The sequence below is a fragment of the Anoplopoma fimbria genome, chromosome 3, assembly GCF_027596085.1.
Source record: "Anoplopoma fimbria isolate UVic2021 breed Golden Eagle Sablefish chromosome 3, Afim_UVic_2022, whole genome shotgun sequence".
In the NCBI taxonomy this organism is placed as follows: domain Eukaryota; kingdom Metazoa; phylum Chordata; class Actinopteri; order Perciformes; family Anoplopomatidae; genus Anoplopoma; species Anoplopoma fimbria.
Genome location: NC_072451.1, coordinates 3,611,542 through 3,629,540, shown reverse-complemented (window position 1 = coordinate 3,629,540; position 17,999 = coordinate 3,611,542). Strand labels below are relative to the sequence as shown.

Genomic DNA, 17,999 nt, shown 5'->3' with positions numbered 1-17,999 from the left:
CTACGCTTTCTGTAATCCAACACAACATTACATGGCATTAAATCACCTCTCTATTTCAGAACGAGACTTCTCTGAGTGAGAATAAAAATCAGAAGGGATCAAGTGAAAGGTAAAGACATTTTTTTTATTTCTCTGTAGGGTTCTTGCGATAACATTGTCACTTATCATAACAGCTGTGAGCGGCAACAACAAGCCTTTTTACCGAACAAACACTGACGGTGAAGATTTGCTGCCGTCTGCAGCTTTCTCTTTCAATACTGGACCAATTGTCACCAATTGTGTCAATTAGGCACAAAGACAAGTGAAAATTGGTGTCCAGGTTAAAAAAATACCTAACTTGCCCTTTAACAATTCATTATTTTCCATCATGATTGTAATTAACAGATGACTGCAGAAACATATTGCGGACTCATTCATCATATTCAGCCAGCCAAGCTCCTTGAGTCACCGCAGGGTCGTTACCATGACGACAACCTTTCAACTGAGAGTGTGAGAACACAATCAGAGAAGGAGATGCTCCTCCATGAGAGCTCTTCCTATACTCTGTGAACCCTGAATGCTTACTGGTATCAGCTATCGTTAATTAATACAGCTTGAGTTGCTTTCTGGATTGCTAGTTGCTTTTCTTGTCTGCAACGCTTTGACATTTCAGAGCGATAAGACCTCAGCGTGATACACAAACGAGCAGCTGGTGTGTGTGTGTGTGTGTGTGTGTGTTCACACTTCTCTTCCGTCTCACATGTAGGAGGTTTTATTGGACCTGCGTGCGGTCTCCAGTCTAATGACATTAGGACTTTGCTGATGATCATAATGACAGTGCTGCTACTCATCAACCACAAAAATATGACACCTGACACCATAAATACGCCATCACATCAATGGTTCTGGATATTAAAGCACCAGAGAGAGTTTTTAAGAGGTTGTTGTTTCAACAGCACAGCAACGTTTATAATAAAACACAGGTGATATGAACAAGATAATATATAAATATCAAAGGCTACCTGTAGGGCGATGGAGAGCCGGATGAGGTCGATGACCACTTCCTCGTTGGCCAGCTCGATGGTCAGAATTGCCAGGGTGGTGAAGAGCAGCTCAAAGTTTTTGTGGACGTTATCCTCTTCTTTACAGCCCAGATAGATGTGACGGTAGAGCTGCTGGCCGTGCTGGAGGTGAGAGAGGGATGAAGAAGGTAGAAACATTACAGTAGGGCATAAAAGAGATGGAAAGAAAGAAGAGGAAGAGAAAGGAAACAAAGGAAATGTTAACAATGCACCCTTAAAAAAGTGTACGTCCAGGAGATCAACATTATGGCTGCTTGTATCTGCGGTCTCGTTCATTTGGCCAAACACCAGAGCTCATGACTACTGGTGAGTGATAGCATGCTTCCAGTGTCCGTCCAGGAGGACAGACACCCTCACAACAGTCCCTTTGTTTATGCTTATAAGAAACTTTCTATTACTTTTATATTCATTATTAATCTGTGATATTCACTGTTGCTGGTATTTTTAGTAGTTATTATTATTATTATTCTGCTATTATTATGCAACTACCGCCATTACTACTCTCATTATATGTACCATTTCTGTCATATTGACTGACTGATGTTGTAATTGTATTATGTTGTTCTTTCAACAATCTTTTCCGATACGATTGCCTGTGACAGAGGATGTTGTATGCTGTGCAGATTTTTGAAGAAGTTTGTAATTTTGGGCTATACAAATAAATTTAATTTGAATTTAATAGACTTTTTATTAAAAGTAAGATTGAGAAAGACTAAGTGAGACTTTTCCCTTTTCTGAGATTTATCACTGTTGGTCATGGAGAATCACTTCATTCTGGCCAGCCAGCATCTGTCTTCCTTCAGCTTGGTTGCTTCCATTAATGCTAAAGTCCACCATCGGGTGCTTGGGTCGTCCCAACGACAAGCAACTACGACCTTCGGACCACAGCTTTGGAGCAATGGAGGTTTTGAACATGACCCAGAAATCATCTGCTCACCTTAATGTTCAAGACATGTGGCCTTGTGGGATACAACTGAGAAGTCTGCCAAATATCTGGTGTTCAGGCATATTAATAAAACCAGCTGTTTTATTAATATGGCTTTCAGCTCAAAGCCAATTGGTTCCTCCTGGAGACATACATCTTTAAAATCAGCTCAGAAATGTGTGATTATTAGATAAGTATTTTCCTTCAGACAACAGGAGGGATTAGTGCATTTGTGTGACCAAGTAAAACATTAATTCTACCATCACACCAAATTTCTATCAGGCATTTTTGAAAATCCACCTGAAGCAGTCTTTACATCAGGCATTAATTAGATCCATCGCACAGGATTTTTTAAGAAACAATATACGTCCCTTTTTAAGCTGGTTTGTCTGATAATAAGTTTTTTTCCTTCTACCAAAACAGTAGTGAAGAAAATAGGAGCAAACCCCAGGAGTTTAGTTTTCATTAAAACAACTTTATGAATGGTGTGTTAACTGAATGACAAATTAATCAGAGCACACAAGGCCACATTGCCTCCCAAGTGACCACATGACTGTTCGCTGATGAGCAATAAAGCATTTAAAAGGCAATTTTTTTTAAATGGAGTCTGGCATAGCGTTCTCTCTACGGAAAATCATAACATTCACCAGAGCTACATAGCATCACTTTCAGCAAACTTAATGGGAGATCAATAAGGATCTGTTTTAACCGGGCAGAAAAAAGCAGAATATTATAAATGAGTGTTTTCCTGTTGCAGAAAGAATACACTAATATATATATATACACAGATATATTTGGATTTTTGACAGATGGTCCCACTAAAACGAAATGAAAATGTCACCCTTAGCTGAAAAACATTTTTCTAAATGCGTGTAGGCCCGCAGTGGTCGCGCGCTACATCACGTGACTGTCACAAATAGTTCACTGATAAAACACTATAAACACGTCTGGGTATTATAGAAAGAAAGTAAATGCACCTTTAAATGCTTAAGAAACGGAAGTTCTTAAAAGTCTGAAGTTAAGTAAATATTTTGAAGTCAAATCAAATAGTTTACAGGATGTTAAACCTTTGTTTCTTTAAAATGCATTTATTACTTGAGATGTTTTACAGGGCTTGTACAAAGGTCATTTTGAAATAAAAGTTGTATAATAATATTTTGTCCATGAATATGAGATATGAGTTTACAGATTATTACAATCATTCCTCATCATTGTGGACGTTGGTTTATGGCTTTTGCCGGTTACACCTACAGTCTATGGGTTACACCCGTTCTCACAAGTCATTTGCTTGTATAATTAAATAAATAAAGATGCTATCTCATCTATCTTGTGGATGGGTGACCTGCGTCTCTGGTCTTTTCCGCTCGATCACTGAAATAGTGTAACATTTCTACAACGAGCTGATGAGTTCCTCTGAGTCACTTAACTCCTTGACGGATGCCGCGACATCCGTTGGTTTTGGGGATTCTATCATGGCAGTGGTTTGCTAGTCACTGGCCTCTCTTTGCATAGTTTGATCTCTGTCTGTGCAATAATTAAGTCTTCATTGTTATCATCAACAGAGGGCGCTCCTCTTCCAAAGACATCATGCCTATTATGAGAAACATCACGTGGTCAGCTATCAAACATAACTTTATTATCAGCCCGTCACGTGCAGGTAACATAAAAGCTGATTAACTTTCCTGTTTTACATTCCAGACTTTGCGGAGAATCTTTCTAGAGGCCAGCAGTATCAGTATCAGTTTCCCCTTGTTAGACCCTGATGCTTTCCTAAATCAAAGCCTCATGGTTAAATGTAGGGACTCAGCTAAGATGTATAAGAGTAAGGGTTTAGTAGTTTCCATGGTAAAAAGTAATGATATGCTTGGAGTACCTTTGCTTTGTTTTGTTTCTGTTTTAACTTATTCTTATAAATCGAGTGCCTTCGTTTGCTACTGCATTGATGGTTGCATTTTATACCTGCCTATTTCAAGCTTTATTGCCGGCATTCAATGTATTATTAGATGGTACAATCCTTGTATCAAAGGTGTCCCTTTGAGGTTGTGTCTTGCAATATTGGCATGAGTGAAGGACCACCTTTCTCAAATTCTGGTCAAACATCTCCTTTATACAGTTAGGTGGACTATCTGATCTCTCCCTGGTCTAACTCTACCCCTCTATCCTGTCCTCTCACTTGACCCCAACTATCCTGTTCTGCGGTCCGACATGACCCACAACTGTCCCGTGCTGTGGTCTGACATGGCCCACAAGTGTCCTGTGCTGCGTTCTACCTTTAACCACAACTGTTCTGTTCTGCGGTCTGACTTGACCCCCACCTATCCTTTCCTGCGGTCTGTTGAGACCCCCTGTATCAATTCTGCGATCTGTCAAGATCCCACCAGACTTTACTGTGTTCTATCGAGACCCCCCCTCATAAAACTTGGTGGAATGGTGGAGCATTGGTCAAGTTCCGGAAGAACCCATTTCAGGGTGGATCTGAATCCCGGAGCAGAAAAACGCATGTTGCAGAGGCTCTATGATAACAGGCTGGTTACTCAAGGTTGCAATCGCGGAGTGTGCATCTGTTAGAATGCTCTCCCTATTTCCCCCAACTCTTGGTCTGAATGATGATGCTGGAGACAGAAGTTCAGTTTGCTGCTCTTTAATCCAAGACACACTTGCCTGTGTGTATGTGTGTTAGTATGTTTGGGGTGTGTGTGTGTGTGTTTGGGGTGTGTGTGTGTGTGTGTTTGGGGTGTGTGTGTGTGTGTGTGTGGTTCTGAAAGGCAAACAATACAGTGTTAACAATAGTTCACTTATCATGCTATTAAATAGCTGCACACCCTGTGGATTACAATTTAGCTTTAGCAACTAAATTTACAAGCTAACGAAAGTGAAAGTAACAGACTGTCCGGCATATAATGTAATCGCCGGTAAACTACGTATTCTACCGCTATTTATAAACACCATAACAACAGAAACAAAGAGAACAATACATCCGGTAAATAAACATCGTGTCTTACGTTTCTCTGGACGCACACACAGGAATGTAAACTTTGGGCAAACTGTCTCTCTGTGTGGAACATCTAACCTGAACAGATGAAAATATGTCTGACTCATGCTGCTCTCACTCACTACCATAGAGAACAGTAGACCCTAAGCGGCCGAGTCTGCGACAGTGCCCCTAGTGGCTGGGCCCTAAAATAGCCAGTTCTATAGTGTCCTTCAAAACAACGCATCATATTTGGTATATGAGTGAAGGACTGAAGCCAGAAGCTATTGTAGACTTATTAAAACAAAAACAGCAGATGGATTAGCGTTTGTGGTTATTAGTTTACCGTTGTGACAAGCTGCAACATTTGCTCGTGAACCGGCTAACTGCGCTTGCAAGAAAAGTAAGCCTTTATTTGGTAAATAATGGATTTAATACCTTCTTCATGAACGCAACGTCTTGCTTGGAAATCTTCTCTCTTTTGATCTTCAATGCTGCAACATTAGGAATGATTCTGCAACAAAACAAAACCAGAATTCAGTGGTGGAATGTAACTAAAAACATTTACTCAAGTATTTCAGTACTCAGTATATCCCCTTTTTGCAACTTTCTACTTCACCACCACAGCTGGAAAATGCATTGTCACAAAGCTCAAAACAGGTGATTTGAGTTTGCATGATTATTTTTAGATCATTTCCTGTATGGATGAACTGCATACATGAGACAAAGACAGAAGTCATAACCAGCATCTAAAAAAAGATTTTATTAATTGGTTTGGAACGAAGCTGAACCAGACAAACTGTGATGAGGAAGCATACGCCCATCAGCTGACTCACCTGAGATGAACAAAGAAACACACAAACACACACTGAGAGACCAGCACTAAGAGAGGACATGTACTGGAGGGAGTACTGGGAATACTGGGATAATTCCACTTCAACCAGCTGCTGAATCCACAAACTGAACAGAATATTCTGAAGAACAAAGACTCAAAGTGAAACGTTCAGGGAACAGAGAGCGGCCGAGTTTACAGCTTCACTCAGAGACTAAATGGCTTCCAGGTTAGAGAAAGATTTCTGCTGTTCTGTCTGCCATGATGTCTTTAAAGATCCCGTCATGCTGTCATGTTCTCACAGCTTCTGTAGAGTCTGTCTGCAGAACTGGTGGACAGAGAAGATAATCCAAGAGTGTCCAGTTTGTAAGAGAAGACATTTAAAGAGGTTCCTATCTAACTTTGCTTTAAAGAACCTGTGTGAGAGTTTCATACAGGAGAGAGATCAGACAGCTTCAGAGACTCTCTGCAGTCTGCACTCTAAGAAGCTCAAACTCTTCTGTCTGGACCATCAGCAGCCAGTGTGTCTCATCTGCAGAGATTCAGAAAAACACACCAACCACAGAATCAGACCCATCGATGAAGCTGCTCAACACCACAAGAAGAAACTTCAGGAAACTCTGAAGCCCTTAAAGAAGAAGTTAAAGGTTTTTAAAGAAGTTAAAGTGAAGTTTGATCAAACAGCAGAACACATAAAGGTCCAGGCCCGACACACAGAGAGGCAGATTCAGGATCAGTTTAAGAAGCTCCACCAGTTTCTAGAGGAGGAAGAGGAGGCCAGGATGGCTGCACTGAGGGAGGAAGAGGAGGAGAAGAGTCAGATGATGAAGAAGAAGATGGAGGCTCTGAGCAGAGAGATAGCAGCTCTTTCAGACACAGTCAGAGCCACAGAGGACGAGCTGAGAGCTGAAGACGTCTCATTCCTCAACAACTACAAGGCTGCAGTGGAAAGAGTCCAGCAGCGCCCCCTGCTGGAGGATCCACAGCTGCACTCAGGAGCTCTGATCGACGAGGCCAAACACCTGGGCAACCTGACCTTCAACATCTGGAACAAGATGAAGGACATGGTCTCCTACACTCCTGTGATTCTGGATCCAAACACTGCTGGTCCAAGACTCATCCTGTCTGAAGATCTGACCAGTGTGAGACCACGAGAAGAACAGCAGCTTCCTGATAATCCAGAGAGGATTGATGATTTATATTACTGCTCTGTTCTGGGCTCTGAGGGGTTTAACTCAGGGACTCACAGCTGGGACGTCCAGGTTGGAGACAGTGAACACTGGTCTCTCGGTGTGTTAGAAGAGTCTGTCCAGAGGAAGAGAGACATATGGTCTGGATTATGGGGAATATGGTTCTGTTTTGGTGAATACAGAGCTCTCTCCCCATCATTAGGTCCATTCATTGATCTCAAAGTCCAGAAGAAGCTCCAGAGGATCAGAGTGAATCTGGACTGGAACAGAGGAAAGCTGTCGTTCTCTGATCCTGATACCAACACACACATACACACCTTCACACACACTTTCACTGAGAAGATGTTTCCATTCATTAACACGAATGATGAACTGAAGGTTTTACCAGTGAAGGTCTCTGTGACTGTAGAACAACAGACATAGATGATGATGATGATGATGATGAATGATGATGATGATGATGATGATGATGATGATGATCATCAATCAATTCATATGTGACACTTTGAGGATCATGTGACCATGTTGTTTAGAGATCCAGCTGATCAGCTGAGCAGACTCATTTATTTGTTTGTCACATTTACAGATGTGCAGTGTGACAGTTGTAGGACGACACACACACACACACACACACACACACACACACACACACACACACACACACACACACACACACACACACACACACACACACACACACACACAATAACGGTTAAAGGGATTATCTCCGGTGTTTCATGAACGTGTCGCTGGGGACTTTCTTCAGATCGAGTTCAAAACAAGCCGTAGAGGAAAAAACATGTAAAACATAAAAAAAAAAAAAAACTGATATAATATGATTATAATACTGTAATTCATTCGTCTATCTCTAGAACATTCCTGTAGATAACGGAGCTAACAGCTAACGCTAACAGCTAACGCTACCAGCTAACGCTATCGGAGGCTCCATCCAGTTGAAATGAGTGTTGGGTGAAGGCTAATTATAACATTTTTCATTACGTGTTCAAATATAATCTTGTAAAATATAGTGATGTTTAAAAATGTTTTCACATTTATACAAAACAGACATTTGAGGTGAATTATGAGATATTTATCTTCCTAACACTAACTCTAAGCAGATTATTATACAACTTTTAAAGTAGTAATGACAAGATGTTATTTTAATAAAAACAAATATATGGGAAATTAATGATTGTGTTTCTATTAAATCTTGTGACAGCTGTAGTTTCTTCTCAGATGACAGTTTTTTCATCCCCTTCCTGCTCAGGTAAAACCATGTATCTCCAGATGTGTTGATGTTGAATGTTTGTGATAAACTGAAGGATGAAGTGTTTCCTTTATGTGTACGTCTTCAGATAAATAAACTCTTTAAAAAGCCTCTTGGATCAGCTGGAGAATGCATCGTCACAAAGCTCAAAACAGGTGATTTGAGTTTGCATGATTATTTATTTAGATAATTTCCTGTATGGATGAACTGCATACATGAGACAAAGACAGAAGTCATAACCAGCATCTAAAAATAAGATTATTAATGTTGAGGAAAATCTATCTAATATACAACTTTATACAACTTTATATAACGTGTTATGTTGAACCCAACATAACAAGCGGTTCCCATAAGAAGTGTTGGGAAATAATGTACAAGTACCATTTGTCCTTTAAGGAGGTTACCATGACCTGACACAAAGAAGGAAAACAGGACGCGAGTGAAAGATCAGATGTGCTTTGTCATGGTCCAATCGACAAGATGTGATTGGCTGAAAGTGATGTAAGGGGGGCGGGACTAAGGGTATAAAGATAGCATGTAAGAACTAACGTGTTGGACTTGTTGTAAGCTTGTTGGCAATAAAATATCCCCGCTGGTTGCAAACTCCAAGAACTGCGTCTCATCTCTTCACTGCATTTCTGCCACAACGGTAAAACCATGTATCTCCAGATGTGTTGATGTTGAATGTTTATGAAAAACTGAAGGATGAAGTGTTTCCTTTATGTGTTGAGAAAATTAGCTGGAAAATGCATCGTCACAAAGCTCAAAACAGGTGATTTGAGTTTGCATGATTATTTTTAGATCATTTCCTGTATGGATGAACTGCATACATGAGACAAAGACAGAAGTCATAACCAGCATCTAAAAAAAAGATTCTTAATCAGCTTGGAATGAAGCTGAACTGGACAAACTGTGATGAGGAAGCATACGCCCATCAGCTGACTCACCTGAGACAAACACACAAACACAAACACTGAGAGACCAGCACTAAGAGAGGACATGTACTGGACGGAGTACTGGGAATACTGGGATAATTCCACTTCAACCAGCTGCTGAATCCACAAACTGAACAGAAGATTCACAAGAACAAAGACTCAAAGTGAAACGTTCAGGGAACAGAGAGCGGCCGAGTTTACAGCTTCACTCAGAGACTAAATGGCTTCAAGGTTAGAGAAAGATTTCTGCTGTTCTGTCTGCCATGACGTCTTTAAAGATCCCGTCATGCTGTCATGTTCTCACAGCTTCTGTAGAGTCTGTCTGCAGAACTGGTGGACAGAGAAGATAATCCAAGAGTGTCCAGTTTGTAAGAGAAGACATTCTAAGGAAAGACTACCTCCTAACTTTGCTTTAAAGAACCTGTGTGAGAGTTTCTTAGAGGAGAGAGATCAGAGAGCTTCAGAGCCTCTCTGCAGTCTGCACTCTGAGAAACTCAAACTCTTCTGTCTGGACCATCAGCAGCCAGTGTGTCTCGTCTGCAGAGATTCAGAAAAACACACCAACCACAGATTCAGACCCATCGATGAAGCTGCTCAACAACACAAGAAGAAACTTCAGGAAACTCTGGAGCCCTTAAAGGAGAAGTTAAAGGTTTTTAATCAAGTTAAAGTGGAGTTTGATCAAACAGCAGGACACATAAAGGTCCAGGCCCGACGCACAGAGAGGCAGATTCAGGATCAGTTTAAGAAGCTCCACCAGTTTCTAGAGGAGGAAGAGGAGGCCAGGATGGCTGCACTGAGGGAGGAAGAGGAGCAGAAGAGTCAGATGATGAAGGAGAAGATGGAGGCTCTGAGCAGAGAGATAGCAGCTCTTTCAGACACAGTCAGAGCCACAGAGGACGAGCTGAGAGCTGAAGACGTCTCATTCCTCAACAACTACAAGGCTGCAGTGGAAAGAGTCCAGCAGCGCCCCCTGCTGGAGGATCCACAGCTGCTCCCAGGAGCTCTGATAGACCAGGCCAAACACCTGGGCAACCTGACCTTCAACATCTGGAACAAGATGAAGGACATGGTCTCCTACACTCCTGTGATTCTGGATCCAAACACTGCTGGTCCAAGACTCATCCTGTCTGAAGATCTGACCAGTGTGAGACGAGGAGACAAACAGCAGCTTCCTGATAATCCAGAGAGGATTGATGATTGTATTAACTGGTCTGTTCTGGGCTCTGAGGGGTTTAACTCAGGGACTCACAGCTGGGACGTCCAGGTTGGAGACAGTGAACACTGGTTTCTGGGTGTGTTACCAGAGTCTGTCCAGAGGAAGAGAGACATATGGTCTGGATTATGGAGAATATGGTTCTATGGAGGTGAATACAGAGCTCTCTCCCCATCATCAGGTGAACTCACTGATCTCAAAGTCCAGAAGAAGCTCCAGAGGATCAGAGTGAATCTGGACTGGAACAGAGGAAAGTTGTCGTTCTCTGATGCTGATACCAACACACACATACACACCTTCACACACACTTTCACTGAGAAGATGTTTCCATTCATTAACACTAATGATGAACTGAAGGTTTTACCAGTGAAGGTCTCTGTGACTGCAGAACAACAGACATAGATGATGATGATGATGATGATGATGGTGATGATGATGATGATGAACATCAATCAATTGAAATGTGACACTTTGAGGATCATGTGACCATGTTGTTTAGAGATCCAGCTGATCAGCTGAGCAGACTCATTTATTTGTTTGTCACATTTACAGATGTGCAGTGTGACAGTTGTAGGACGACACACACACACACACACACACACACACACACACACACACACACACACACACACACACACACACACACACATACACAATAAGGTTAAAGGGATTATCTCCGGTGTTTCATGAACGTGTCGCTGGGGACTTTCTTCAGATCGAGTTCAAAACAAGCCGTAGAGGAAAAAACATGTAAAACATTAAAAAAACAAAAACTGATGATAATATGATTATAATACTGTAATTCATTCGTCTATCTCTAGAACATTCCTGTAGATAACGGAGCTAACAGCTAACGCTAACAGCTAACGCTACCAGCTAACGCTAACAGCTAATCGGAGGCTCCATCCAGTTAAAATGAGTGTTGGGTGAAGGCTAATTATAACATTTTTCATTACGTGTTCAAATATAATCTTGTAAAATATAGTGATGTTTAAAAATGTTTTCACATTTATATAAAACAGACATTTGAGGTGAATTATGAGATATTTATCTTCCTAACACTAACTCTAAGCAGATTATTATACAACTTTCAAAGTAGTAATGACAAGATGTTATTTTAATAAAAACAAATATATGGGAAATTAATGATTGTGTTTCTATTAAATCTTGTGACAGCTGTAGTTTCTTCTCAGATGACAGTTTTTTCATCCCCTTCCTGCTCAGGTAAAACCATGTATCTCCAGATGTGTTGATGTTGAATGTTTGTGATAAACTGAAGGATGAAGTGTTTCCTTTATGTGTACTTCTTCAGCTAAATAAACTCTTTAAAAAGCCTCTTGGATCAGCTGGAGAATGCATCGTCACAAAGCTCAAAACAGGTGATTTGAGTTTGCATGATTATTTATTTAGATAATTTCCTGTATGGATGAACTGCATACATGAGACAAAGACAGAAGTCATAACCAGCATCTAAAAATAAGATCATTAATGTTGAGGAAAATCTATCTAATATACAACTTTATACAACTTTATATAACGTGTTATGTTGAACCCAACATAACAAGCGGTTCCCATAAGAAGTGTTGGGAAATAATGTACAAGTACCATTTGTCCTTTAAGGAGGTTACCATGACCTGACACAAAGAAGGAAAACAGGACGCGAGTGAAAGATCAGATGTGCTTTGTCATGCTCCAATCGACAAGATGTGATTGGCTGAAAGTGATGTAAGGGGGGCGGGACTAAGGGTATAAAGATAGCATGTAAGAACTAACGTGTTGGACTTGTTGTAAGCTTGTTGGCAATAAAATATCCCCGCTGGTTGCAAACTCCAAGAACTGCGTCTCATCTCTTCACTGCATTTCTGCCACAACGGTAACCACGTATCTCCAGATGTGTTGATGTTGAATGTTTATGAAAAACTGAAGGATGAAGTGTTTCCTTTATGTGTTGAGAAAATCCTCCTACTTCTTCAGCTAAATAAACTCTTTAAAAAGCCTCTTGGATCAGCTGGAGAATGCATCGTCACAAAGCTCAAAACAGGTGATTTCAGTTTGCATGATTATCTTTAGATCATTTCCTGTATGGATGAACTGCATACATGAGACAAAGACAGAAGTCATAACCAGCATCTAAAAAAAGATTTTATTAATCAGTTTGGAATCAAGCTGAACCAGACAAACTGTGATGAGGAAGCATACGCCCATCAGCTGACTTACCTGAGACAAACCAGGAAACACACACACACACTGAGAGACCAGCACTAAGAGAGGACATGTACTGGACGGAGTACTGGGAATACTGGGATAATTCCACTTCAACCAGCTGCTGAATCCACAAACTGAACAGAAGATTCACAAGAACAAAGACTCAAAGTGAAACGTTCAGGGAACAGAGAGCGGCCGAGTTTACAGCTTCACTCAGAGACTAAATGGCTTCAAGGTTAGAGAAAGATTTCTGCTGTTCTGTCTGCCATGACGTCTTTAAAGATCCCGTCATGCTGTCATGTTGTCACAGCTTCTGTAGAGTCTGTCTGCAGAACTGGTGGACAGAGAAGATAATCCAAGAGTGTCCAGTTTGTAAGAGAAGACATTCTAAGGAAAGACTACCTCCTAACTTTGCTTTAAAGAACCTGTGTGAGAGTTTCTTACAGCAGAGAGATCAGAGAGCTTCACAGACTCTCTGCAGTCTGCACTCTGAGAAACTCAAACTCTTCTGTCTGGACCATCAGCAGCCAGTGTGTCTCGTCTGCAGAGATTCAGAAAAATACACCAACCACAGATTCAGACCCATCGATGAAGCTGCTCAACAACACAAGAAGAAACTTCAGGAAACTCTGGAGCCCTTAAAGAAGAAGTTAAAGGTTTTTAAAGAAGTTAAAGTGAAGTTTGATCAAACAGCAGGACACATAAAGGTCCAGGCCCGACACACAGAGAGGCAGATTCAGGATCAGTTTAAGAAGCTCCACCAGTTTCTAGAGGAGGAAGAGGAGGCCAGGATGGCTGCACTGAGGGAGGAAGAGGAGCAGAAGAGTCAGATGATGAAGGAGAAGATGGAGGCTCTGAGCAGAGAGATAGCAGCTCTTTCAGACACAGTCAGAGCCACAGAGGACGAGCTGAGAGCTGAAGACGTCTCATTCCTCAACAACTACAAGGCTGCAGTGGAAAGAGTCCAGCAGCGCCCCCTGCTGGAGGATCCACAGCTGCACTCAGGAGCTCTGATAGACCAGGCCAAACACCTGGGCAACCTGACCTTCAACATCTGGAACAAGATGAAGGACATGGTCTCCTACACGCCTCTGGTTCTGGATCCAAACACTGCTGATCCAGGACTCATCCTGTCTGAAGATCTGACCAGTGTGAGACGAGGAGACAAACAGCAGCTTCCTGATAATCCAGAGAGGTTTGATGGTTTTTTTAACTGCTCTGTTCTGGGCTCTGAGGGGTTTAACTCAGGGACTCACAGCTGGGACGTCCAGGTTGGAGACAGTGAACACTGGTCTGTGGGTGTGTTACCAGAGTCTGTCCAGAGGAAGAGAGACATATGGTCTGGATTATGGAGAATATGGTTCTATGGAGGTGAATACAGAGCTCTCTCCCCATCATTAGATCCATTCATTGATCTCAAAGTCCAGAAGAAGCTCCAGAGGATCAGAGTGAATCTGGACTGGAACAGAGGAAAGTTGTCGTTCTCTGATCCTGATACCAACACACACATACACACCTTCACACACACTTTCACTGAGAAGATGTTTCCATACATTAACACTTATGATGAACTGAAGGTTTTACCAGTGAAGGTCTCTGTGACTGCAGAACAACAGACATAGATTATGATGATGATGATGATGATGATGATGATGATGATGATGGTGATGATGATGGTGATGATGATGGTGATGATGAACATCAATCAATTCATTTGTGACACTTTGAGGATCATGTGACCATGTTGTCTAGAGCAGTGGTTCTCAAATAGACGTGAGATTTTTAAAAAATATATTTAAAATTAGCATCCATTCAAAAATCCTTTAAAAATAGTTATTTAATAAATATTCAATAAAATATAAGTGTAAGTTCATGAACTGAATTCAATGCAATCTTCAGTGTTGACAGTTTAATAAATCAGACATTGATGGCAGAGCGCTGTGTATTTCATCTTTCTTTCAACCAAAGATGATTTGCGCTGGTTAGGGGTACATCACTGAAAAAAGGTTGAGAACCACTGGTCTAGAGATCGAGCTGATCAGCTGAGCAGACTCAGTTATTTCTTTGTCACATTTACAGATGTGCAGTGTGACAGTTGTAGGACGACACACACACACACACACACACACACACACACACACACACACACACACACACACACACACACACACACACACACACACACACACACACACACTAACGGTTAAAGGGATTATCTCCGGTGTTTCATGAACGTGTCGCTGGGGACTTTCTTCAGAGCGAGTTCAAAACAAGCCGTAGAGGAAAAAACATGTAAAACATTAAATAAAAAAAAAACTGATTATAATATGATTATAATACTGTAATTCATTCGTCTATCTCTAGAACATTCCTGTAGATAACGGAGCTAACAGCTAACGCTAACAGCTAACGCTATCGGAGGCTCCATCCAGTTAAAATGAGTGTTGGGTGAAGGCTAATTATAAAATTTTTCATTACGTGTTCAAATATAATCTTGTAAAATATAGTGATGTAAAATAGATATTTGAGGTGAATTATGAGCTTTTTATCTTCCTAACACTAACTCTAAGCAGATTATTATACAACTTTTAAAGTACTAATGACAAGATGTTATTTTAATAAAAACAAATATATGCGAAATTAATGATTGTGTTTCTATTAAATCTTGTGACAGTTTTTTCATCCCCTTCCTGTTCAGGTAAAACCATGTATCTCCAGATGTGTTGATGTTGAATGTTTGTGATAAACTGAAGGATGAAGTGTTTCCTTTATGTGTACGTCTTCAGATAAATAAACTCTTTAAAAAACCTCTTGGATCAGCTGGAAAACACATCATTGTCACAAAGCTGAAAACAGTTTGTTCTTTTTAGAGATACGTGGTTCTCTCAGGACGGCAACGCTACAAACATGATATGGTTTTATAGAATATGATGCATTGATGTTGATTAAACTAACCAACAGGATATAAACTAGTCTAACTACATTTATATACTTTATGTCAGTAAGGTTTTGAAAGCAGCACTTTTACTCGTAGTGGAGTATTTTTACAGCGTGGTATTAGTAGTTTTACTTCAGTAAAGGATCTGGATACTTCTTCCAACACTCCCAGAACATGACCAGCTACCAAAAGTGTTAGAGCCACTGCCTGAGATGGGATTGAGTTTCTGCTCTTCAACGATTACAATCAAACGTGGATCATTTACGCTGCATGTAGAACAACGTGAGCAGGAGTTCAGTTCAGAATGCATTTGGTACCTGATGCCCCGTAGCTTGGCGCGGTTGTCATGGCGATCGATGATGTTGTGCAGGATCTCGAGCACCAGCTGCCTCAGCTCGCTGTCCTCCATCAGAGAGATGGAGAAGAGCGGATCCAGGAAGGGAGGAGGTAATGCAGCTGCCATGGACTTGGACTTAAAGCCAGAGGTTACCTGAGGTAGAGAGAGGGGGGGGGAGGAAGGTGTGAGTCGATCTATCACAGCGTGATGCGATTAATCCACAGGGAGGATCGTGGAGAAACAGCGCTTAAAGGTTGCGTTCACAAGCAGCTGAAACTGTCCACATGTTGACCTTTCCTCTCGTAACAGACTGATCTGATGATTTATGAACAGTGTGAACAACAGGGGGAGTTTTCAAATTCTCAATTGGAGCAGATGCGTGTGCTATGAAAATGGAAACCTGTGGGAGAACACAAATATAAGCTTATATAGAAAAAGGCTATGTCAGCGTGAGTGCTCTGCAAAAGAAAGATGTGGACTCTAAATATTCAAAATTGTTTCACTTTTAAGAACTCCTATCCCTAAAATATTAACAAGGCCTTCCTAGCTTTGTTTTAGACAGGATAAACACTTTTGTTTTGAAAGGTTGATCATAGCTATATAAGATGTACAGGCTGAAACAGACTCGTCTGGATATTATTTGAAACTTCGGCCAATATAAGTCCTGAGTTTCTGAAAGAAACAAAACGTAACAACATGGCGTAACAACGTAATGTAACAACGAAACGTAATAATTTTACGTAACAATGTAACATGACAACTTAACGTAACAACGCAACGTAACAATGCAATGTAATGTCTGGACCTCGCCCAGGTCTGGTTGGACAAAGGCATATTTTATAATGTGATGAAGCGGATACAAAAAAATATTATTTAATAATATAAAGATGTCCAATAGGATGCAAGACAACAAATGAAACATGCTTGACAATATGTTTCAATGTTTCTACTTTGGACGACAGTGCTGTCTACCCGTCTACCAAAGCCAGTATTCTCAACTAACTAACTTCACCGTTCTGCTCTCGTCTACTTAAATGATATTCTGTTTGTCATCTGCAGGATTCCATGTGAATGCAGCATCACACACGCACACACACACACACACACACACACACACACACACACACACACACACACACACACACGCACACGCACACACACACACGCCTCTCTGCTCGGCCCCATCTGCATGGCGTTATAAATATTTTGACCTTTCACCCCTCCTCCAGCTGCACCATGCTCCATCTGAGAGGCCAGGTGGTGGCGAGGAAGGGAGACGAGGACAGACGGTCGCAGTAATGGATCGCTCTGAGGATGTGCACGGACGACTGCAGCGCACGAGGAATACAAGTGTGTGTGTGTGTGTGTGTGTGTGTGTAGCACTGATGGGTGTGTTGGTGCCACCTGTGTCTCCTCGTGTCGGAGAGTGAGTGTCTCTCACAGAAGAAGGTAATGAGAGAGAAGGAAGCGTCGAAGTGTTAACCCCAAAGAGACACAACTGTTAAATGGTCACATTAATAATTAAAGTGGGGAAATGTCATTATGACACAAAAAAATGTATCTTCAATGAAGTGATTTATTGCTGATCATTTTTTATTTTGTAATATGTTCATTTTGAAAAGTCATGATGACATTTCTCCCCACTTTAATCATTTATCTGACCATTTAACAGGTTAACACTTCAACGCTTCCTTCTCTCTCATTACCTTCTTCTGTGAATGACGAGGAGACACAGGTGGCACCAACACACCCATCAGTGCTACACACACACACACACACACACACACACACACACACACACACACACACACACACACACACACACACACACACACACACACACACACACACACACACACACACACACACACACACACACACAATGTATTGGTTCATTATATATTGAAATAATAATTATTTCTTTTTAAAATATCTCAGTGGCCATTTTGGAGCCTAATTGGACAGAATGGGCAGGACGGTCATGTGTTTTGTCTTTGTATGTTTGTTAATAAAGCTTTGGTTTTTGTATTTATTTTGTCCATGAAGCCACAGTGGAGTTTCTTCTTCTTCTGTTTGTTACAAATAAAACAAGAAATGGTCAAAGCATCACTTCCTGTCATGA

At 41.1% G+C, this 17,999-nt stretch overlaps 3 protein-coding genes across 3 annotated transcripts in view; 2 read left to right on the top strand and 1 right to left on the bottom strand.

Annotated features, from left to right (window-relative positions):
- efr3a (EFR3 homolog A (S. cerevisiae)) overlaps positions 1–17,999 on the bottom strand; it is a 104,138-nt gene that overhangs the window by 9,643 nt on the left and 76,496 nt on the right. Inside the window, exons 14-16 of the mRNA XM_054624390.1 lie at positions 15,858–16,030; positions 5,396–5,471; positions 1,002–1,163 (exon numbers count right to left, since the gene is read on the bottom strand). Of these exons, the coding sequence (XP_054480365.1) occupies positions 1,002–1,163; positions 5,396–5,471; positions 15,858–16,030 (411 nt within the window). The remainder of the gene's footprint in view (positions 1–1,001; positions 1,164–5,395; positions 5,472–15,857; positions 16,031–17,999) is intronic.
- Positions 9,402–10,799, top strand: LOC129115809 (nuclear factor 7, ovary-like). The gene has a single exon (XM_054627055.1). The coding sequence runs from the start codon at positions 9,402–9,404 to the stop codon at positions 10,797–10,799; it is 1,398 nt and encodes a 465-aa protein (XP_054483030.1).
- LOC129115798 (E3 ubiquitin-protein ligase TRIM39-like) lies at positions 12,827–14,224 on the top strand. The gene has a single exon (XM_054627050.1). The coding sequence runs from the start codon at positions 12,827–12,829 to the stop codon at positions 14,222–14,224; it is 1,398 nt and encodes a 465-aa protein (XP_054483025.1).